Here is a 24422-nt window from a genome sequence, read left to right on the forward strand (position 1 = left end):
AATTTCTCAAGCCTCCGGGGCCATCTGTGTGTTTGTGTGTGGCACCTAGAAACCATAAATCCTACTGTCCATCCATCCATCTATCTATCTATCTATATAATGTGTCTGTCTGTCTGTCGATCCATCTATCCAGGAGAGAAAAGAACGAAGGAGTGGGGTGTGGGGAGAGACTTAAATAAAAGATCTATAGATATAGATAGATATAGACAGAGAGACAGAGAGAGAGACAGACAGACAGACAGACAGACAGACAGACAGACAGACAGACAGACAGACAGACAGACGAGGTGTAACTATATAATATCGACAATTTGATTAAAATTTTCAATGATCTATAGGCATATCTATAATTATGAACACAGCACAAATATTTTATCGTTTTATCCTTTTTATTATATATCGTTTTACAATGCAAACGATCATCATTGAATCGGTTTGCAATGCAAATAATCGATTGTAAGTCCTATTTGTGCCTTGTATTTAGCAATTTTAAGAGAAAAATGTAAAAAGAGGGGTCTAATTACTTTTCCATTCCATAGTCTGTTGGTCTATCTAATCTCTATGTTCATGTGAAGATGCCAGTTTGTTGATGTGTTGAAATACAGCATGTATTTGCCAGAGAATCACTGTGTCCACTTATTAATAATAATATATTTCTCCCTTGAAAAAACAAAAACAAAAAAAACAGCACTATCAACACATTTCACACAGATTTAATGTATTTGCTTAAACTATATCGATTTTAAATCATTGAATCGTAGTATCGCCATGCATTAACCAATATCGTCCATGCATATTGTCAACCATGAATGTATTGACGCTATCATTCATATTGAAGTTATTACACCCTGAATAGATAGATAGATAGATAGATAGATAGATAGAGACAGACAGACAGACAGACAGACAGACAGACAGACAGACAGACAGACAGACAGACAGACAGACAGACAGATAGATAGATAGATAGATAGATAGATAGATAGATAGATAGCTAGATAGATAGAATCATAAATCAACAATAATCCATCAACATTTCTCCCTCTAAATGATCCCATTAAACCGTCCCCTCTCCGGTAAAACAACTCAATCCGCGGACTCCCCCGCGCGATTGGCCGGCGCGGGGCTGCGGGCTTCACGTGACTCCGCGTGGCCGTTCGTCTATTTGACAGCCGTGGGGGGGTGGGGGTGGCCGGGTGCCAGAGGGGGGAGAGGAGAGAGAGAGAGTCGAGGAGAGAGGAAAGAAAAATTAGTATTCCCCTTCCAGCCTCGCAATAAATCAATCATGGAGTCGTACGTGGTGAGCTGCAAGTATGTGGAGCCGCAGTTCCCACCCTGCGAGGAGGACTACAGTAATTTCGCCGACCAGGGGGGCTATTCTTACGACCCTCAGGACAGTGGCAATAATAATTACGGGGTGGGGGGGTTCCAGCAGCAGACACCCCCTCCTCCGCCCCCCGCGTACACAACAACAACACAACAAACCGCCTTTCCACCGCCTCCGCAGGGTCAACAACAACAACAACCAGAACAACAACAACAACCGCCGTCAGCATCAGCAGCTCCGGTGGTGGCGGCTCCGCCGCCGCGGCGGCAGGATGGCGAGTATCCTCCATCAGCCGGCCAAGGTGCGCCCTTCCCCGGATACCGAGAGGCCGGCGCCGCGGTGATCAAGGAGCGCGGAGGTGGAGGAGGTGGAGGTGAGGCCGCCGGGTGGCTGATGACCTGCAAGCCCGTCCAGGTGCAGAGGAAGGCGGCCTATCATCATCATCATCACCACCATCACGCCAACAAAGACAAGCCGCCCGTCGTGGTCTACCCGTGGATGAAGAAAGTGCACATCGCGCATGGTAAGGCTAGGAAAGAGAGACACTGCAGGCAGAGATGGGCAAAAAAAAAAAAAAAAAAAAAAAAAATATATATATTTGGGTCAATACTGGGTCAAAACTGATGCACCAGAGTAGCGTAGGCCTATTGTCCTGGTGTTATAGTATCCTCGTCAGTATTTGACCCAGTGTTTTTGTTTTGAACGCACAAAATAAACAAACGCAAAAAAATAAACACATGCATAAATAAATAAATAAATGAATCTGAACAGGATCAGGCGTGCAAGGTGCACGGTGCGCATCAGAATTATTTGTGCGTTTTTGTCCCGACACGCAGGTTTAAAAAAAGTGGGTTGAAATTTTATTTTATTTTATTTTTTATGTCCTGCAATATTTTCAGTTTTCAGGGGGGGGAAAGGGAAGAAGAGTAGTTCCATAAATGGAAATAATTAGGATGAAAACGAAATATCCCTGAGTCTGACGAGTTGGCCCTCTGCATTCCACACCACACAACCTCATTCTACACAAACCTAAAGCATCAGATAATATTATAGCCTACACGGCTCCACACAACAATGCATCACGTTGCGATGCCGTGCTGCTAAATGTTCCTCCCAATGCCTCGCAAGGCGTTGTGTGCTTGTAGATCTGCTGTTTTCACTACTTTTGTGCAACGGCCTTGTATGATGAAGCAGGGCTTTACTTTGTGAAAAAAAAACATACACATTTGAAACTCCGACAGTGACGATAGGCCTATGCTATTAATAGGGTTGAAGTGAATAAAACACAAATAATATTTATTTAGGCCTAAATCATATTCAAATATCCTCTGGCCACGGACATTAAGGAGGACATTTCGAACGCACCTCTTCTTTATTCTGGACGGTCCCAGTTTTTTTGTGTCATTTGCGACCCCCCCCCCCCCCTCCCCCCTCCCCTCGTGTTTGTCTCTTTGTCCATTTGTGTACAAGATGTTTTCTAGCTTGGGGAGTTATTTACGACCTTTAGCGAAAGCAGAGTGTGAATTATACACACCCCATAAAGTTTTATGACTCTCTCTCTCTCTCTCTCTCTCTCTCTCTCTCTCTCTCTCTCTCTCTCTCTCTCTCTCTCTCTCTCTCTCTCGCTCTCTCTCTGTGTGTGTGTGTGTGTGTGTGTGTGTGTGTGTGTGTGTGTGTGTGTGTGTGTGTGTGTGTGTGTGTGTGTGTGTGTGAGAGAGAGAGAGAGAAAGAGAGAGAGAGAGAGAGAGAGAGAGAGAGAGAGAGAGAGAGAGAGAAAGAGGGGGGGAGAGAGAGAGAACAAAGAGATTCCAGATATCCTCAATTTATTGAAGCAGAGTTTAAATCATCTATTATTGGATCTTTAGACAAACACGATTAATATTAAATGCTATAATCATTCAATTTCTTGGTGTAATATATATATATATATATATATTACCGTTCGGTTCGATATTTTGGTGTCACAGTTCGATACTTTTTCGATACAACAAATAAAAATAAATGTCCTACGGTCCCCAACCTCTACGGTAGTGGTTCTAAGTGGGCTCTGAGGACCCCTAGGGTCCTTGAGAGGGTTCCAGGGGGATGTGGATGTGGAGTGAATATATATATATATAATATGCTAGTGATCAAATAACATTATTGTTGTTGTTGTTATTATTATTATTATTATTACGAGTAATTATTATACCGGTATGTACAAATTGTATTTATTATGAAAGTTAATAAAAGTTATAAAAGCCTACAAGTAGGCCTAATTAAGTTATAATACAAGCGAGGTACTATTGATATTGATATTAATATTAATATATTATAATATTAATATACATGGGATAAGTGATATTTATGGCTCTACATTGTGATAGTAATCATTGTGTTTGTTCAGTAACAGTGTTAAATAGCTCTATATTGTGACAGTAATCATTGCTATAGAGTGTTTGTTCAGTAACAGTGTTAAATAGCTCTATATTGTGACAGGAATCATTGCTATAGAGTGTTTGTTCAGTAACAGTGTTAAATAGCTCTATATTGTGACAGGAATCATTGCTATAGAGTGTTTGTTCAGTGACAGTGTTAAATAGCTCTATATTGTGACAGTATAATCATTGCTATAGAGTGTTTGTTCAATATGTGTTATATTGCGATAGTAATCATTGCTAGAGCATACATGGACAACGGGTGGCCCGGGGGCCACATGCGGCCCCCAACTTCACTTATGCGGACCGCTGGTTACTACAGGAATACTGATATATTATTGATTTCAGCTGTTACAATTCCAACCATGCAAACATGACCCGCTTTAATTACTTCGGTCTATATTAGTAGCTTAGCACTAGTCTTTTTTATATCCAATGTATTTGTATTTGAGCTCATAAAGTTAACATACGAACATATAAATGCATTTGAAAATGTTACTTTTCATTGTTCCAATTCAAAAAATGCTCAAAAATTATTCCAGATTATTCCAAAAAATAGCAGCTCTACAAGCTCAAAACGTGTCACACTGCGACACGTTTTGAGCTTGTAGATCGGCTATTTTTGACTGTATATGCATTGTGGCACTCTGGAGTTAATGTAAAAATATGGTGGCCCTCTCATCATTAAAGCTATACTGTGCAAGTTGCTCAACTTGTGGTCAGTAGCTCTATAGCAAACCTCGGTCGCGTCCGCGTCTTTCGGCCGTTTTTCGGTTCTCACACCCCCGCGTCTGCCTCCACCTCGCCGAGATCTATCTTTTGAGGGGTCCCTGGTTGCTGTGCGTTCAGCCATTCCGGAGATACACTCCTTCACCCATGCTTCACCGTGCACCCGAGTATAGAGACACACGGGAGACTACAAATATGGCCGCCCTAGCGACCCCACTCCAAGATGCGCTGTGATTGTCCGGCAGTGTATAACCCTCGCTGTGATTGGCCGGTAGTGTGATGACGCATTTTTTCCGCGAAAACCGGTCCCCGGTAGGTATCATAGAAAACATATAAAGAGAAGGCTTTAGAAGCTGGGGGGTTCTAAAACTTTAGCGATTTAACAGTTAGGACAATTTTAAGATTTGTTTTATAAAAAAAGTTACATGGTATAACTTTAAAGTTGCACAGCCCTGCTATTGTGTTCAGTAACAGGAGTTTCCCAGTCTCTCCAAACAGAAAATAAATGTTCAGGTCTGGAACTCGGGATACCAATTGTATCCAATCAGGAGAAAGAACTCATGCCAAATACATTAAAAAAAAAAAAAAAAAAAAAAAAAGGAAGAAAAAAAGGGGAAAAAAAGAAAAGAAATTGGAAGCAGAAAAAATGAGACAAATTTTAATTGGAAGGAAAGCTAAGCTTATTGGGTTTTGTCTCTTGATTGGATGAAATTGGCAACCCACAAAATGTATTTTCTCTTTATTAAAGTGCTGGAGTGATGGGGGAGACCCTGTTACTGAACAAACACTCTGAGATATTGTTATTATTATTATTACCCTTAGTAGTAGTAGTAGTATCATCATCATTATCAATCATTGTTGTTTAGTAAGGAACACTCACATCAAAGTAGATTTAACCATTTATTGGAACAAATGGAATACAGTTAGATGTTTAAAGAGCTCTGCGTTCAGAGATGTTCAATGTTGTACATGCATGCTTGCTAAGAGACTCCTGTGTCCTGCAACTAATAGTCTGAGTGTTTCGGGCAAAAATTGTGCACTTTACTATAAAAGCATATTATTTGGCATACAGTTAGAACATGCCATATGGAACATTTTTGGCTATGGAGAAACTTGCAAGAGCCCATCAAAGTTGAAGTCTCATAGACTTTATAGAGTAAAATAATATTTTAAATATGCTTTAAGTAACATGTCAAACTAGGGTTTTTTCGGGATTCTGAATCCAATGCAAGAATCTGTTTTGCACGAAAAACATTCCTTTCCAGAAAACGGCCCCCACAACACTGTGAAAAGTGATGACTCATCACTAATCCATAGTTTTATGGGGGCCATTCCTTAGCCCAGGGAATGTTTTTCGTGCAAAACAAATGCTTGCATTGGATTTAGAATCACAAAAAAACACCTAGTTTGACCCCTCACGTGCTACTTAAAGCATATTAACTTTCTGTATTATTTTACTGTATAGTAAAGTCTATGAGACGCCAACTTTGATTGGCTCCCACAAGTTTCCCCAGACAAATCTGCGATGTCCCTATAGCCAAATTTCATGATTTTGTCGTAAAGTGCACGATTCCATCAACATACTAGGGCATTAACGACTTGTGATTTTTGCAAGTCGACTCGACTCAATAAAAAGTTGAGGTGAAGTCGACTTTATCGTTTGATGACGTCATCACATCACACACGACACCCAGATGATTAACTTAATGTGAAACATTGTTTTCTCACTCAACTGTAAACAAACCAACATAAAGTTGAAGTGTATAGAGGGTATTTGCACATTTCTAAAGTGACAATTTAAGGACTTTTTAATACCTCTAAAATGACAAGTTAAACATTGGCCAAATTGTCAAATATATAGAGGCAGAAATTGTGAAAATATCCGATCTACATGCTCACAACGTTGTGAGCATGTAGACCTGCTATTTTCACAATAGATTTTTTTTTTTTCAACTTCGACTTTCGACTTTCTCTGGTGGGAGTCGACTTGTGTAGTGAAGTTGACTGAGTCGACTTGTCGACTTTTTCGTTAATGCCCTAACAACAGGGTTCCCCAATTAGTTTTTGCCAAGGGCCGAATTATGTCTAGGGTACCAAGCCGAGGGCCACAGCATTGCGGGAGGCGGCGGCGTTCCCGCTACTCCAGTCCAGTGACAGTTCGGATATCGTCGTTGTCGGGTGAAAATCTTGTATGTCCAAAACCGTTCGTTTTGCATTTATCATTTTAAAAATGATTTAAACTAGTGAAAACAGCGAATCTACAAGCACACAACGCCTCGCACCGTGCTTGTAGATCAGCTGTTTTCACTACTTTTGTGCAACGGCCTTGTTTGATGAAGCAGAGCTTTACTTTGCGAAAGAACGTACGCATTTTGAGATACGGGTTTTCCACGCGACAATGACAATATACTAGTGTTGTTGCTGCTCTTATACCACCATTATTACTGGGGCTGGTGGGGGCCAGACAGTAAATGGCCCGCGGGCCGCCTATTGAGGAACCCTGCCCTACAACACACTGCCCGAAACGCCCCGACTATAACCGGTTTGCTTCATGTGTTGTTGTGTTGCAGTGAACCCCAACCACGTGGGCCCCGAGCCCAAGCGCCTGCGCACGGCCTACACGCGGCAGCAGGTGCTGGAGCTGGAGAAGGAGTTCCACTTCTCGCGCTACCTGACGCGCCGGCGCCGCCTGGAGGTGGCGCACGTGCTGTGCCTGTCGGAGCGGCAGGTCAAGGTGTGGTTCCAGAACCGCCGCATGCGCTGGAAGAAGGACAACAAGCTGCCCAACACCAAGGGACGCAACAAGAACAAGAAACCCACAGACAACAACAACAACAACAAGAAATAAGAACTGAAAAGAAAACATCAACCACGATGATAATGACGCCAAGTGGCCACAGTTTAAAACACTGGTTCCCAAACACTTGGTCGGGACCCATTTTGTTTTTAATTAGGCTATTATTATTTCAAAACATTTTCAAATGATTAAATGAAAGAAATGCTAAAAGTAATTTTCATGAATAAATAAAAAGAAAATCTGAAATTCCATAAATTAGAAAACGATTGTTTAAGAAGTAGTGAAAATAGGCGATCTACAAAGGCACTTGTAGATCTGCTGTTTTCACTGGTTTGGACCTCGCCAAACGTCTCTCTTTTGGGTGACGGGCTAAAAAGTTTGGGAACCACTGGTTTAAAAAGTGGCAGACACTTATCCCCATCGGTATGTGTTGCCAATATAATGCAAGTGCATATGGGTCAATAGTTCTGCCAAATGTTGTATCCCTGTCGCAATGTGTTCCACCATTCTAATACACACAATAGAAAGCTCAATACATTGTGAGCTTGTATACGCTTTTGTGCTGGTATGCAGTGTATTGAGGGAGAAATACCATAGACATAGAAAGGTAGACGCCTCCATCGGCTCTGGGGCATATGCATCGCAGAACTGAGGAAATCTGCAACGCTTCCGCGTGCGTCACACATCCCGGAAAAGACGCTCCGTGATTGGGCAGTAGTCACTTTGACTGTAGTCTTGCGTAGCCAGACAACTATTCCACAATCTCTGAATGCTATATAGAGTAACGACAGCTCCCGAACGGCGAGTATTGGAAGTAGCCACTGCTGCACTGAACTGTAGTCCCACTGGAAACATAACAGAAGCACACTCACACAGACAGAGTCAGTTGAGTGGCATATTCTTGTTATGGGTGTATAGTTTAAGAAAACGTTTGAAAATATCATGGAAGAAACACCAACAACACCAGAGAAAGACAAAATAACGCCCCAAAAATATTGAAAGGAGACATAACGCTTCCAGTAGGACTTGTTAGTGCTACTGCACCAAGGGAGCGGTTGCGTCACATCCGCTTTATCTCGCACTCATCGTTTTTATACAGTCTGGCCACGCGAGACTACTTTGACTGGCAGCGATCCCTCCGTTTTTTTCGGACACCCGGCTTCACGTCGCTCCAATGAACTGCAGAGGCACGTGAGGTTTCTAGCGTTTTATATCTATGAGGAGCACAAATCTGACCGGGATACACAATTTGGCAGAACAATAATAGACCAATATGCATAGCCTACAACTACTAGAATGCAACAGTGCCGTTATAGCCTAGTAAGCCTACAGCTACCAGAATGCAACAGTGCTGTTATAGCATACAATTACCAGAATGCTACAGTGCCGTTATAGCCTACAGCTACCAGAATGCAACAGTGCCGTTATAGCCTACAGCTACCAGAATGCAACAGTACTGTTATAGCCTACAGCTACCAGAATGCAACAGTACTGTTATAGCCTACAGCTACCAGAATGCAACATAACAGTACTGTTATAGCCTACAGCTACCAGAATGCAACAGTGCCGTTATAGCCTACAGCTACCAGAATGCAACAGTGCTGTTATAGTCTACAACTATCAGAATGCAGAGCGATACAGATGCCAAACTCTCTCTGTTGTACAAGTGAGGGGGGATATTTTTATGATGTCATTTTATCACGTCACATTATTATGATGTCATGTGGAGAAAACAGGGTTTTAATTTACAGGGTAATTAATTTAGCCTACATTAATCAACAGGGTTTTTGTTTTTGCTTAATAATAATATTATAATGAAATGTAAATGTTATTTCCACAAACATGGCGCTAAACAACGTGTGTAGCCTTTAACCTCAGTGATCCAGGGAAGAGAAAAGAAAGAAAGAAAGAAAGAAAGAAAGAAAGAAAGAAAGAAAGAAAGAAAGAAAGAAAGAAAACACCAAATATTGTGTAATAATTCCGTTTGCTCGGTGGACAATTGTTCCGATGTCAAGAGAGGACACGTCAGAGGTCACGATAATATTTCAGAATGTAGAATAGCTATACATGAATGGAAGAAATTAGCCTGTCAACCGATAAGGAATCGAGGAGTGAACTGTTCACCAGCCAATGAACGAAACCGTACTTTAACTTATAGGACAAGAGCCATATTATCACGCAAATACCTCGCATTTCCAAAATGTTAACTTTATAAAGGAAAATGTACCATTGATTACTTACAACGATTTAAACATGGGAGGGTGAGGACAGACAGACAGACAGACAGACAGACAGACAGACAGACAGACAGACAGACAGACAGACAGACAGACAGACAGACAGAGATAAATTAGTTCTCTGCACTCAGGGTTACAGGGTCTGAAAAAATTGATACACTTTAAAAAAAAAGAAAAGAAAAAAAAAGATTGTATTTGTATTTGTATTGATGCACGAGCGTCCAAAACGTTCGGAACAATGTTTTTCATTATTATTTAGCTGCCAGGTTTATATGCTATTGTTGTTTATTGCGCCCTATAGTACTTATTTTGTATTATTTAGACACTTGCCTATTTTATATTCTCTGTAGTAATTATTATTATCTCTTTTGTATGCGTGTTCTTCCCTTTTCTAATAAACCGCACGTATAAGAATTACGTTTCATATGTGGAAAGTTTTGCGATAAAATATTTAGATAGACAATAAACTTATAAAAAAGTTGTATTATTCTCTCTCTCACTCTATCACACACACACACACACACACACACACACACACACACACACACACACACACACACACACACACACACACACACACACACACACACGTGCACGCGCACACAAAGGTTTGTATTACATTAGGCCTAAAGGCAAAAAGCTGATCTTATTAGGTCAGCTATTTATCGGTGCACAACAATAAAACTATAAAACAAGTAAACATATTAGTCTTAAGTTCCCCAACCTTTACATTCCTTTCGTAGAAAATAAAACACCTATTTTTCCAGGAAAATGCTCACAACATCTACTTTCCAAATTCTACTATAGGCCTACTTGTGAGATTTGGCAAGTAACATGCACATGCACATGCACATGCACATGCACATGCACATGCACACCAGCGTTAATTTCGTCGACTAAAATCATGATGACAAATGTTCATCGACTACCTTTTTTCACTGCTATGATGACTATAAACTCGGGGGCGTCATAAGGGGGGACTGAGTTACTAGGGCCCAAGGTGGAGGGACCTTAACTATTTTATACTTTAGCTGTTGAAAAATAGCAGATATACAAGCTCACAGCGCAGCACCGAGTGCCACGCTGCGAGCTTGTAGATCTGCTATTTTGAAAAGTCATGAAATATTTTGAGATGGGGGTCTGTGGCCAAATACATATCATTTTGGGGGTCCTTCACATGAAAAGGTTTGAGCACCACTGACATAGAAACATAATATGTTGAACATTTCGTCAACAAACAAAGCTAGACTCAAATGGACTAGTGGGGAAGAGATCCAGTAGAACTAAACAAGTCTTTTTATGTTTGATAAAAAGAATGCCCATCTACAAGCTCACAATGCGTTGCACTGCAATGTGTTGTGAGTTTGTAGATCGGCTATTTCAGCATGCAACCAAGTTTAAATCTGCCATTACGCCATCAAGGCCTGCCAAAATGTGTCGACAAAATGGGCTAAAATGGCCTGTCGACTACATTTAAACTTCTTATGATCTTCTGATATTAATCTTGTGATATTTAGTCGACCAAATCTAGACTAAAACTAAAACATTTCAGATGACAAAAATATGGCTAAAACTAAATTAGGCCTATATTGTATTCATCAATTTTGGCTGTCAAAATTAACACACACACACGCACGCACGCACGCACGCACGCACGCACGCACGCACGCACACACACACACACACACACACACACACACACACACACACACACACACACACACACACACACACACACACAAACCAAAGCAGTGTGGCTGCATGGCCCAAACAGACATCTGTTGCTTCTGTTCCCAGCGAGGTATAAATCAAAGCTTAATGGAGACAAATGCTTGGAAGGCAGTAAAATGTTAGGACAGAGTGGCGTCACAACGCCAACACAATGCTCACTAAGCCATGTGTAGACACACTGGGTGGAAGTTTGCAGGCTTTGGAAAACGAGTTACAACTTACTTTGTGGATTTAAATAGATTACGATTACGAAAGATAAATTAACCACTTAAAGGGATATTTCACTTTAAAAAAAAAACTTCTGGTAATTCTATCGTCTAATCAGGCTTTTATGAACACCCTGAACAGTTTTTAATTTGATTGATTCAATATTTAGATATTTGATGTAAATGTTAACTTAAAACTTCATTTTAACCATGATCGATTCATTAAAAACACCCATTATTTTTCCTGGTGACTCATATTACCCTCCTAATACGTGAGCAGGCCGTGTTTTTTTCAATAACGCTTTTAATTTATTTTTTAATAATTATTTTCTTGTATTTCATTTTTTCCATTTTCCCAAATAATTATTAAAAATAAATGAAAAAAGTTACGGAAAAAATACGGCCTGCTCACATATTAGGAGGGTAGTATGAGTCACCAGAAAAAATAATGGGTGTTTGTAATTAATCTATCATGGTTAAAATGGAGTTTGAAGTTACAATGGGTGTGTGTGGGGAGAAAAGCCCATGAGCTGTTTCCCTGTTGAAAGTGGAATATCCCTTTAAACCCTGTTATGAGGTACTTTGTTAAAAAAAATGCTGATCTAGAAAGCTCAAAAATGCATTTTGATGGTGAGCCAAGCCATGATGCTGTCTTCCAAAGATGGACACGTTTAGGAGAAACTTTTGAAAAGGGACATTGTGCATATCAGTATATCTCTACTGTCGGGCCGAAACCTCCTAACTCCAAAATGTTAAATTTTGGGAAAATGAGCTCAAGTGGAGTTAGGAGGTTTTGACCGAAGGGCTTTTTACTACTTTTCATTGGTTCAATATTATTTTAACCAACACACAAACATAAAGGGTGTTCAATAGCACCTATTTATGAAAAAAATAGAGGGCCAATCGGGGTGGAGTTAGCTGGTTTGGCAGAAAGTTTGGATTTAGGAGGTTTTGTCGCAAGCACTTTTTTTACTACTTTCCATTGGTTCAATATTATTTTAACTAAAAGGGTGTTCAATAGCCCTGATTTATGCCACAGAATCAAAAACATCAAAAATGGAGTTAAGAGGTTTTGGCCAGACAGTGACGATATGCTACTTTTGGTACTAAATGAAGTACTAGTCCTTTCCCCTTCGAACCTATATGTGCTCTGAATTATGTGTGTTTTGGGTTATGGGGTGTGCACAGTATATATGAGGGATTGAATGTAGGAGTCTCAGAAGCAGGGGTGTCACAAGGGGAGGGAAAGTGAGACTGAGTTACTAGGGCCCAAGGTGGAGGGGCCTTCATTATTTTATACTTTAGCTATTGAAAAATAGCAGATGTACAAGCTCACAGTGCGTCTGCAAGCTTGTAGATCTACTATTTTTGGAAAGTCGTGATTTTCTTTTTTAAGCGAACATTTGTAACTCAGAATTTTGCTTCTGGGGGGTCCCTGGAACTAAATGTTTTGAGATGGGGGTCCGTGGCCAAATACACATCATTTTGGGGGTACTTCACATGAAAAAGTTAGAGCACCACTGACAGAAACATAGTTTTTTCAACAAAAAAAAACGAAAAAAAAAAAAAAGACTTTTCACAACACATTTTCACAATAAAAAACAAAATAGCAGATCTATAGTGCCGCACTGCGAGCTTGTAGATCTGCTATTTTTCAATAGTTAAAGCACAAAATAACGCAGTGAATCCTTGTACCCAGGGCCCATAATTTGGTGCAACACCCCTGCTGAGAAGTAATGTTGGAGAACCCAGATGTATCAGTGAAGTCAGTCGTCTCCAAATGTGGACACTGTTTCAGCATGCGGCAGTTACCATGGCGGAGACATATGCGCAGTGCAGGCGGCGGTATCAGCAGGGGCGTCAATTGGGTATGGCAGGGGTGGGGGATAAAAGTTACTTTTAAATATAAATCCATGAGTCTCTTTGTCTATCTGTGCTGGTTATTATGTTGCTAAATTACAGTAAAATAACTATGCAAAATGTAACAAAATTGTCACTTTAACAAGGTATTATAATTATATTCTCCACACTTGTATTCTCCCCATCTTGACAGAATGGTATATTCCCAGGTTCCTCAGGTCAGCTGCACAGGTGCAATGCATTATTGTTAATTGTGGCACGTTTACTAACATGCCAAGTTTAGCTCCATGCAGGCTGTTCCAGGCTGCCATATCCAGCCCAAGAAACTGTAGAAACGGGGGGAAAAAATAAATGTACTTCTTAAAATAAATGTATCATGCCTGTTGCTATAAGGTATGGCAACATGACTGGTGTCTTGCACGCGCGCAAAGGCGCGCGTGCAAGACACCAGTCATGTTGCCATACCTTAGCTTTTTCTGAACTGACGCCACTGGGTATCAGTGTCAGTTAGCTCCAAATTCGGGCACTGTTCAGTATTCAGTGATGTCATGCAGGTATATCAGATAGACAGCGAACAGACAGATTTTGTTTGTTTATTAGTATGAAATATAGCAAGAAATAACAAGGCCTTATGTGGTCTCATAGGCTTAGACAGACTATAAGTCCACATAGTCTAGACGTTTGACAGTCTCAGAGTATTTCTACATGTATTACTGAATTTACTCAACTAAAACATAGAGTTCTTCTTCCATCCCTCTACATTGGTGTATTGAATAATATCAGGGGTTCCCTGAAAGAGAAATCTGACGTATCCCTGGACCCCCTGGCCCAAACTATAGATCAGCTGTTTTCAAGTTTTTATTTTATGGAATAATCAAGATCGTTTTATTTTTCCAATTACCGGTAAATGCACTTGAAAAAATGTGTTACAATTCTTTGAAATTACTGAACAATGAAGATTGAAAACAAAAAACAAAACAAAAACATAAAAAATAATTAAAAAAAAACATTATAGGAAGTGTAGAACAAAATGATGATTTACTCACGACCCCAAACATGGGTCCCGGCCCACCGCTTGGGAAACGCTGGAATAATATGAGCGTGTACAAGATCATAGTTTGAGAGGGAGAGAGGGAGAGAGAGAGAATGCAAAACATTTTTTTTTTTGGCTCAATGTATTTTTGTTGAATTTTCAATTTCAGGAAAATAAGGCCAATCAATCTAAAACAGAGAATACAAGTCAAAAATTAAAGACAAAATTACATAATATGAATATACGATTTAATTCACTACAATAATTGAAAACTTTATAGTAACCTACTTTGTTAGTTTTTTATTATTACAATAAAACATAACCCCTTCATCCCTATATCTTTTTAGCTATTTGAAAATAGCAGAACTACAAGCTCACAACACGTGGCATGTTTTGCAAAAAAGCGTTTTGAGCTTGTAGATGTGCTATTTTCAAATGATTGTTTTACATTTTGACTTATGAAATGAGACATAGGTAACCATACTACTTATACCTTTGGTACATTAAGTATAGGCCTATATTTTGATGTCAATATTGTAGTATTTCTACTCAAGTTAATTCAGAATAATATCAGACTTTTACAACTATATTTTACCATGTTGTAGGCCCATTAATCTGGGTTCCCAGAGGCTTCTCATTTTCGCCACTAGGGGGCGCGGGGGGAGTGCGGAGATACTTTTACTAAAGTACACATAATCAAAACTTTTTCCACCACTACAAATAGACTATACCAGTACCTTTCCTTGTCGTTGATTATAGCGTTCATTAGTAATTACATAATTTGTTGGCTGACGCAAAAACAGCACTGTACCTCATGATTATATTTGATGAGGCTACTTGAAGGATTTCCAGATTAGATAACAAACAGACTGTTATATTTATTTATGTTCTTTTACTCCTGTATAACTGCCTTGCATTAAGGTCACTGCTCACAGGGAAATCCTGCAGTTAATTGAGCAATTTGTGACTTTGATAGCGTACAAATGTAACCAAATGGGTCCATTTGGTTGGTTTGGTACATTTGTATAACTACACTGAATGAGGAATGTTCTCCACTACAACTCTCTCTCTCTCTCTCTCTCTCTCTCTCTCTCTCTCTCTCTCTCTCTCTCTCTCTCTGTGTGTGTGTGTGTGTGTGTGTGTGTGTGTGTGTGTGTGTGTGTGTGTGTGTGTGTGTGTGTGTGTGTGTGTGTGTGTGTTCAGTGGTGGAAATAGTACTCAAATGTTTTACTTAAGTTAAAGTATCAATACAGCAATGTAGAAATAGCCTACTCCGTTACAAGTAAAAGTCAAACTTACTAACTTAAATTACAAAATGTTTGAAAATAGCAGATCTACAAGCTTACAACGCGTTGTGAGCCACTGTGTGTTGTTGTTGTGTGTGTGTGTGTGTGTGTGTGTGTGTGTGTGTGTGTGTGTGTGTGTGTGTGTGTGTGTGTGTGTGTGTGCGTGCGTGCGTACGTGCGTGCGTGTGTGTGTGTGTGTGTGTGTGTGTGTGTGTGCATGTGTGTGTAGGCTATAGGGGGATGGGAGGGGAGGGGGGTTAATTAAGGACATCCGCTCGAGACGTGGTTTGGTCTGTGCCCGTCGGAAAGGACGCAGCAGCGGGGTTGACAGTGACGGATTTCAACCCGCAACCTATCAATCAAGCGGTTGTTGTGCACTCTGCGCACACTCACAGTCACAGCTGCTGCTCAGCAATCTGCACACACGATTGGTCCGAATGTTACCATCTCTATTAACATGGACGAGGAGGTTTTATTTTTATATCATTGATTTAACTGTTTTATTTTATTTTTTTATACCGGTATTCAGTGATGTTGGTCTTAATGTAAAAACACAAACAGGACAAGTAGTGCAATGGAACACCACTGACCTCGTGTGGTAGCGAGTGGTAGTACAATGAAAGCCTAAATGAAGCCAAGTAGCCAATGAGATAGTAGATAGATACATGTATTATCCCATGGGAGAAATTCAGTTAAGGATACAAGTTAGGGAAGTAAGAAAAAGAAAAGTAGGCCTACTGTTGTTAACAACGAAAAACAAACAAGGAAGAAGAAACAACATTCAGAGCAAAAGTTAAAAAAGAAAAAGAAGAAAAAGAAAAGTAATAAAACAAAACCCCCAAAGTCCCGACAGAATACAAATTGTAATAGGCTACTTAAAGTTGGATGTTAGCCTTATACTGTGTCTGTATGGTGGCTCAGCCTCAGATGTAACCCCAGGAGGACTCCCTTACTGGAAGATTTTTAATCACATTGGGATTTATACTACCATATATGGGCATTCCCAATGGGAATGCCCATATTATGGTAGTGTAAATCGTATGGGCTTAATATTGATGACATCAGGGTATGACATATATGGGCATAAAAGGGATTCTGTTAGTCTGACATCACAGTGAAGCCAGAGCGTGATGTCAGAGCGGCAAACCCATTCTGTTAGTGGTTCTCCTGACATCACAGTGATGTATTTATTTTACTGTTTTTTCTTTATTATTTTTTCTGCATAGTAATGTGTTCTGTCTGTCTGTCATTCAATGTTATATGAGTTAATAAAGGATCTCAATGTAAATATTAAAGCATTGTGCTTTCTTGAGCTTATCCTTTTAGTTGACCTTGTACCAGTGAACTGTACTCTCATGAAACTCTACCTTTTCCTATAGACCCATTTCTTGTTTACAAACATTGAGACTATAAATGCACAGGTGACTGTATCATGTAATCAATTCCCACCAATCCCCAAACCTGTTGTTTTGGGGAGCGCTGGTTTCATTGGCTCATTTGGTACCGACCTGCACGTGCATCTAGGTTTTTATCAGTGTAACGTGGACCAGAAATGCTTATGCAGACTTCTAATACATTCTTCAATCAATCAATCAATCAATCAATCAATCAATCAATCAATCAATCAATCAATCAATCAGATTTATTTTTACCATTGACCTAATGCAGCGTGCCTGCTTGCTCAAAGGATGAATTGAATATTGACCATCTGGTCAAAATCTGCGTCAGATCCTGTTTCTATGTGAGAAATGACCATAAGCGATCTAGATGATCTAAATGTCTCAATGAAAGAATACAGCCACCCGATTGCAGAAGTTATATTGTACCAGCAAGACGCCTCAGGGCGCCAATTCTTGGCCATCTGGCTAATGATGTATATCTGACCAGTTACCCATATGGAGACCCATACTGTATATGGAGATCCATGTTCTGTATATGGAGATATGCTGTGAGAGCCCCAACATGCTATCTCAGTTATTCGTTATGTGAAAGTCCTATGATGTCTATGACATCTGACATCTTACCCTTTTATGCCCATACAAGGAGATCCCTGTCTGTAGAACCAGCCACAAAGATACATGTATGGGCTGTCTTGGCCAACTGTCTTGGCCATATATGGATTATGTTAGTGTGGTATGTGGCCGATGTGGCCTCCATATATGGGCATTCCCATATGAAGTCCTGTTAGATATGGGCTTAAAATATTGATGACATCAGGGAATTCTATATATGGGCTTTTTCCATATAAAAGGGATTATGTTAGTGTGACATCACAGTGAAGCCAGAATGTGATGTCAGAGCTGCAAACCCATTCTGTTAGAGTGGTTCACCTGACATCACAGTGACATCAGAGCATGATGTCAGAGAGACACACCCATAGAACCACAGTGCCAGGCGTTATAGACAGAGATACAACATATGGACAAGCTGTGACCGTTCACATACTAAACTTGCGACCTATGGTCGCAATTAAACTCTATACAGATTGTATAAGTTACATTGTATTAAACTCTACCATACGGATTGTATAAGTTATATTGTATTAAACTCTACCATACAGATTGTATAAGTTATATTGTATTAAACTCTATACAGATTGTATAAGTTACATTGTATTACACTCTACCATACGGATTGTATAAGTTATATTGTATTAAACTCTACCATACAGATTGTATAAGTTATATTGTATTAAACTCTACCATACAGATTGTATAAGTTACATTGTATTAAACTCTACCATACAGATTGTATAAGTTATATTGTATTAAACTCTACCATACAGATTGTATAAGTTACATTGTATTAAACTCTACCATACGGATTGTATAAGTTATATTGTATTAAACTCTACCATACAGATTGTATAAGTTATATTGTATTAAACTCTACCATACAGATTGTATAAGTTACATTATATTAAACTCTACCATACAGATTGTATAAGTTATATTGTATTAAACTCTACCATACAGATTGTATAAGTTATATTGTATTAAACTCTACCATACAGATTGTATAAGTTACATTATATTAAACTCTACCATACAGATTGTATAAGTTATATTGTATTAACATACTCTACCATACAGATTGTATACGTTATATTGTATTAACATACTCTACCATACATCTATCAGATAAACCACCAAACTTACTCACTCACTCACACACTCACACACTCACGCTCTAACGCTCTAACGCTCACGCTTATCTACGTTTATCTATTCACTCGCTTCAGCAACTGATCCCAAAGTTCACATGGTATTGGCCATTAGCATTATACCAACGGTGACGGAGCCCGAATTTCAATTCTCCCAAATTAAAGCTGTTTATTAGCGTTTTCTTAGCCTGTTGTCAGGGTTACGGTCCGTTCCTCCAGGCCATGGGATCTGTAGCCCCACACACACACCCCTCTCTCTCACAGTTAGGAATGTGCATTTTCTCTCTCTCTCTCTCTCTCTCTCTCTCTCTCTCTCTCTCTCTCTCTCTCTCTCTCTCTCTCTCTCTCTCGCTTTTACCAGGTGCGTTTGATGTGTGTCTCATCTTCCAACGGGTATGAAAAAACTATGTGGAGCAAGCGCATTCATACTTCTATTCACCTAAAAATTATTTTAAATTATTTGTATCCATCATAAATATACACTCCTCCATGAGCTGCTCCTTACATTATGATGCTCCCACATATTCTCACGCACGCACCAGCTACAGTAACTTTCCCCACAACCCACACTCTGCACATATTTTGGAGCACATATCTTCGAACGGGTATGTATAAGTTATATTGTATTAAACTCTACCATACATAAGTTATATTGTATTAAACCCTACCATACAGATTGTATACATTATATTGTATTAAGGCCTAGCTCCAAGTTATTTGTGTGATTTGGTAGAACTCTATGTGCCATCGCGCACCCATATATCAGCTGGTCGTGGTCTGCTCAAGGAGAGCCATAAGGCTACTTTGGTGACCAGAGGAGATGGAGCCTTTGTGGTAAAGGCCCCCGAACTCTGGGGGTCCAGCCTACCAGAGGAACTCAGGTTAACCACATCATTAACACGTTTTAAATCCCCTTTAAAAACCCATTTCTACCGAATGGCCTTTTTATCTCCTTGAGATACATATGTTTTGCTCTGTTGTAACTGTAACAGTAACTTTTTATTGTTATTTTATTATTATTGTATTTCTGTTGTGTAATTACTGTTTGGGTTCAAGCACTTTGTAACTTTGTTTAAAAAAACTGCTCAAAAATAGCCGATCTTCAAGCTCACTAGCGCGTAACTCGAACATTTTGCTTGAAGATCGGTTCTTTTTGAAATCTTGAATTTGTTTTGGAAAATGTATTCATACGATGTAATAATTTAGAATTGTTCATGATAGGTTTATGTACCTCTCTTCTGAGGGTCTCTGGCACAAGATCAGTGGTGGAAAATGTACTCACATAATTTACTTAAGTAAAAGTCTCAATACTGCAATATAGAAATACTCTGTTACAAGTAAAAGTCCGGAATTCAAAATTGTACTTGAGTAAAAGTACGAAAGTATTGACATCCAAATATACTTAAAGTACCAAAAGTAAAAGTACAAGATGTTTGAAAATAGCAGATCTGCAAGCTCACAACGCGTCGCGATGCGTCGCGTTGTGAGCTTGCAGATCGTCTATTTTCAAACAGCCCACGTATAAAATAGGGCTAAAGTGGATTAATGTGTGTATATGATCATTTATATCTGCAAAGTAACTAAAGTTTTCAAATAAATGAAGTGGAGTAAAGTTAAAACAGCTTCCTCACTCCACAATGGTCAGTGGTCAACACTGTGCGTGTGCGTGTGCGTGTGTGTGTGTGTGTGTGTGTGTGTGTGTGTGTGTGTGTGGGTGCCTCAGGCCTCAGACAAGCTCAAGGTACATGGTAATGTCTCATCACCTCTAATTGGCCCCATGCACAGACAGACAGACACACACACACACACACACACACACACACACACACACACACACACACACACACACACACACACACACACACACACGCGCGCGCGCACACACACAGGTGAAACGAGTGCATCTCTCCACTCCGACATGTCTCCTTTCCGACATTTCTCCATTCCGACACTAACCCTATCTCTAACCCTAACCCTAAACCGAACCCCCGAGTGTCGCCACTCCGACAATAAGAAGTCAATTTCGGAGTGGCGACATGTCGGAATGGAGAGAGCCTCCCAGGTGAAACAACGTATACGTGGCACCAGGTCTAAATAGGTTATAATAAATAAGATACAATCTATTATGTTAAAACCTAGTTTGAGACAGACATGAGGTCTCTCTCTCTCTCGCTCTCTCTCTCTCTCTCTCTCTCTCTCTCTCTCTCTCTCTCTCTCTCTCTCTCTCTAGGGTCAACGCCGATGACCTCTGACCTTAGTGCCTGGTTCAGCCTGAGGTTTCTTCCAGTTCAAGGTTCACCACATTTCTTTCCCTTGCCAGAGTCACCAAAAGTGCTGAGTCAGACAGCCAGGGAGAGATGGGGGCACGGGATCATTTTGTTGACTAAAACTATGTCAACTCCCTTTTTTATCCATTGACCTAGTTATAACAACCCTCCATTCCATCCATCCATCCATCCATCCATCCATCCATCCATCCATCCATCTCTATCTATCTATCTATCTATCTATCTATCTATCTATCTATCTATCTAACATATTATGTTTATTCATAGTTCTCAGTGACGTCACTGGACTCCGCCCCCCTGGCCCCCTCCTCCATGCTGTAGAATGTCACAACAACAATGGAAGAGAATACGCGAGCTGATAATAATGCTCACTGTAAAACACAACTCTAACACTAACTGATAGGGTTAGTGTTAGTAGTACTATTACTAGTACTTCAACTAATATTACAATAACTTTTGTTATTATTATAATTTTATCGACCCTTGGAGTCACTATTACACCAACCAGGTAGCCTACAGTATGTTGCACTGGGTGGGTGTTATTTAATTCTCCAAATAATGAATATGTAGTCTAATTTTGAGGCAGAAACGTAGATAATACTGTGGATCATTTTGGTGGGGGGTCTGGGGGTCCTCCCCCAGAAACATTTTAAAAGAGTAGATGTTATTTCCTGTATTCTGTTGCATTTTACAGGGAGTTTGATACTTTTATCAGGCTTTACTAGGATGGGAAGATTATGGATAAATACATGTCATTAAGCTGCAACACGTCTTTTACTTGAAGATCTGTTCTTTTTGCACACGCATCCAGGGGCGTCACAAGGGGTAGGAAAGTGGGACTGAGTTACCAGGGCCCAAGGTGGAGGGGCCCTAGTAACTTTAGCTATTGAAAAATAGCAGATATACAAGCTCACAGCGCGGCACCGAGTGCCGCGCTGCGAGCTTGTAGATCTGCTATTTTTGAAAAGTTGTGAAAATGTGCGCATATCTTTGAATATATGTATTTTTTAAGTGAACATTTGTAACTCAAATTTTGCTTCTGGGGGGTCCCTGGAACTAAATATTTTGAGATGGGGGGTCCTTCACATGAAAAAGTTTGAGCACCCCTGACATGGAAACATAGGTTTCTTGGCACACATTTTCACAATTTTTTTAAAATAGCAGATTTACAAGCTCGCAGCGCGGCACTCGGTGCCGCGCTGTGAGCTTGTATATCTGCTAATTTCCAATAGTTCATGGGGGGCCCGCAGTGAATCCTTGTACCCAGGGCCCAGAATTTGGTGTGACGCCCCTGCACGCATCCATCCAAAAGTGGCTCCCCATTTAAACTGCCTGCTAGTAAGCAATGGGCATTTTGGGATTGGACGTGTTGAACATGAATGAATCTGTTGTAGATCCTCCTGTCGCCTGTCGATCTTACTGTAGAGAATGATGTGCGCAGGGAACGTGCACGCAGGGAACGTGCACGCAGGGAACGTGCACGCAGCGTTCCTCACACCAGACACTCACGCACACACCGCAACGCATCTAATCATTACTTCAGAATCAGATACAGTATTTTAAGCCCTTTGTTACTCAAATCGCGGCCGAAGTGGATGTCTCAGTGACACTTGAGTTGACGCAGTTTTCCACTTTGTGACGGCTGTCGGCTGGTGATTTGACGGTGTGAGAAATAGTGTGTGAAGAGGCCAAGAGGGTCATTTGCGTGAGTCTCAGGCTTATTGCGTGAGGGTTGGCAGCTCTGGTTTCTAGATAGGTCTATCTAGAAATTGATATTTGGCTCTGTCGCAAACTGAACATCATACAGTATGAAAGAAGCTGCGCACCCTGAGAAGATCTGTGTTAAATGAGAGCAGACAGCATGTGAGCACAGACAGAACGTATGTCTGTCTGTAGGCTATGGATAGATGGATGGATATATCATGAATAGGCTAATAGACCTTTATTCCGAGGGTAAATTCAGGTGTCTAATTGGTAGTTTTATTGCTGATAAATAATAGTCTGTTTCAGAATTTCATCATAATATAGATGCTGTTTCATAGCAATATAAAACCAATGCATCTCACAATATGTTGATAAAACCACGCAGCAGCATGGCTATTATGAAAACATCGAACAGGTGTGCAGTGTGTGTGTGTGTGTGTGTGTGTGTGCGTGTGTGTGTGTGTGCGTGTGCGTGTGTGTGTGACAGCCGATTTCAAGAAAGAAAGACACTTGTTTAGTGTGAAATACTCTAACGATCTGATGCATCGCCGACCACGCAATATCGTACAGTGTGTTAACACTGTACTAACACAACACTAAACACTCGCAAAATAATGCTCCGGAGTTATCTCCTCGTCTATGAGAACACCCGATCGCACAACAACTGTCCGGCATTGTGGCAAAGTCACTTTGCAATCCTTTTTGGAGGGCTGTGAAATGCTTCTGGCGGGTTGCAGACTGCAAGTCTGTGCTAGATCACTTGGTTTTCTGCCCTACGGAAGTAAATCAGGGGGCGTTCCCACAGAGTCGTGACGACAGCTGATAAGTATGAATAAACATGTTTATAAACAAACCCATTATGTTTATAAACAAACCCGTTATGTTTATAAACAAACCCACATTTTTATGAACAAACCTATTATGTTAACTAGAAAAAAAAAAGTTAAAAAAAAAAAAAAAAGTTAAAAAAAAAAAAAAAAAGTTGATGGTCAGCAAGGAACATACGTTGTTGATTTTTGTATTATGTTTTTGAGACAATTGAACAACTGCTGAACGTGGAGTTGCAGATGCAAGACATTGGGACATACAGACATACACACGACACACGTTTATGGTTATAAACATGTTTATAAACAAATCTATTATGTTCAAAACTAATTATGTTTATAAACCTTGAATGTTTGTAAACAAATTTCAAATGTGTGTAAACAAACATTGAATGTTTATAAACAGTGTTTGTAAGGGTTTGTCGGTTTCTCTACCCCTGAGCTATGCCGCCGGCTATTTGAAGTATTTTAAAATGTTTTTCAAAATAAAAAACAAGGCAAAGAAGTTTAGGGAATATAGCTCTATGTACATAGTAGAAAAAAGTGTGGGGGTTGGGGTAAAAATAAAGGGGCGGTCTAAAGGAGAAGTGGATAACTACTTCCACTATCTAGTGGTCCAATGATAACATGATTTATGATTTAGTAGCCTATATTATTCTGAAATGGCCATTGAGCATACTGCTGCATAGACCTATAATGAGTAGCTTACTTTTGATATGAACTAGGCCTACATAAAGTGGTTCCTGTGTAAATAAGCCGAAAAGCTTACTAGGATCTCCTTTTAGTTGACCATGTACCTGTGATTTGTCATGGAACT

At 40.1% G+C, this 24422-nt stretch overlaps 1 protein-coding gene across 1 annotated transcript; it reads left to right on the forward strand.

The window, feature by feature from the left end:
• Nucleotides 1-1246: 1246 nt before the first annotated feature.
• On the forward strand, nucleotides 1247-7321 carry LOC308297494 (homeobox protein Hox-D4b-like; the record flags this gene model as incomplete). The annotated part of the gene is made up of 2 exons (XM_080740899.1): nucleotides 1247-1850; nucleotides 7044-7321. The coding sequence occupies exons 1-2, from the start codon at nucleotides 1286-1288 to the stop codon at nucleotides 7319-7321; spliced, it is 843 nt and encodes a 280-aa protein (XP_080597025.1). The 5' UTR covers nucleotides 1247-1285.
• Between the last annotated feature and the right edge of the window lie 17101 nt (nucleotides 7322-24422).

The sequence above is a fragment of the Nannobrachium achirus genome (genome assembly GCF_963921795.1).
Source record: "Nannobrachium achirus genome assembly, chromosome: 13".
Classification (NCBI taxonomy): Eukaryota; Metazoa; Chordata; class Actinopteri; order Myctophiformes; family Myctophidae; genus Nannobrachium; species Nannobrachium achirus.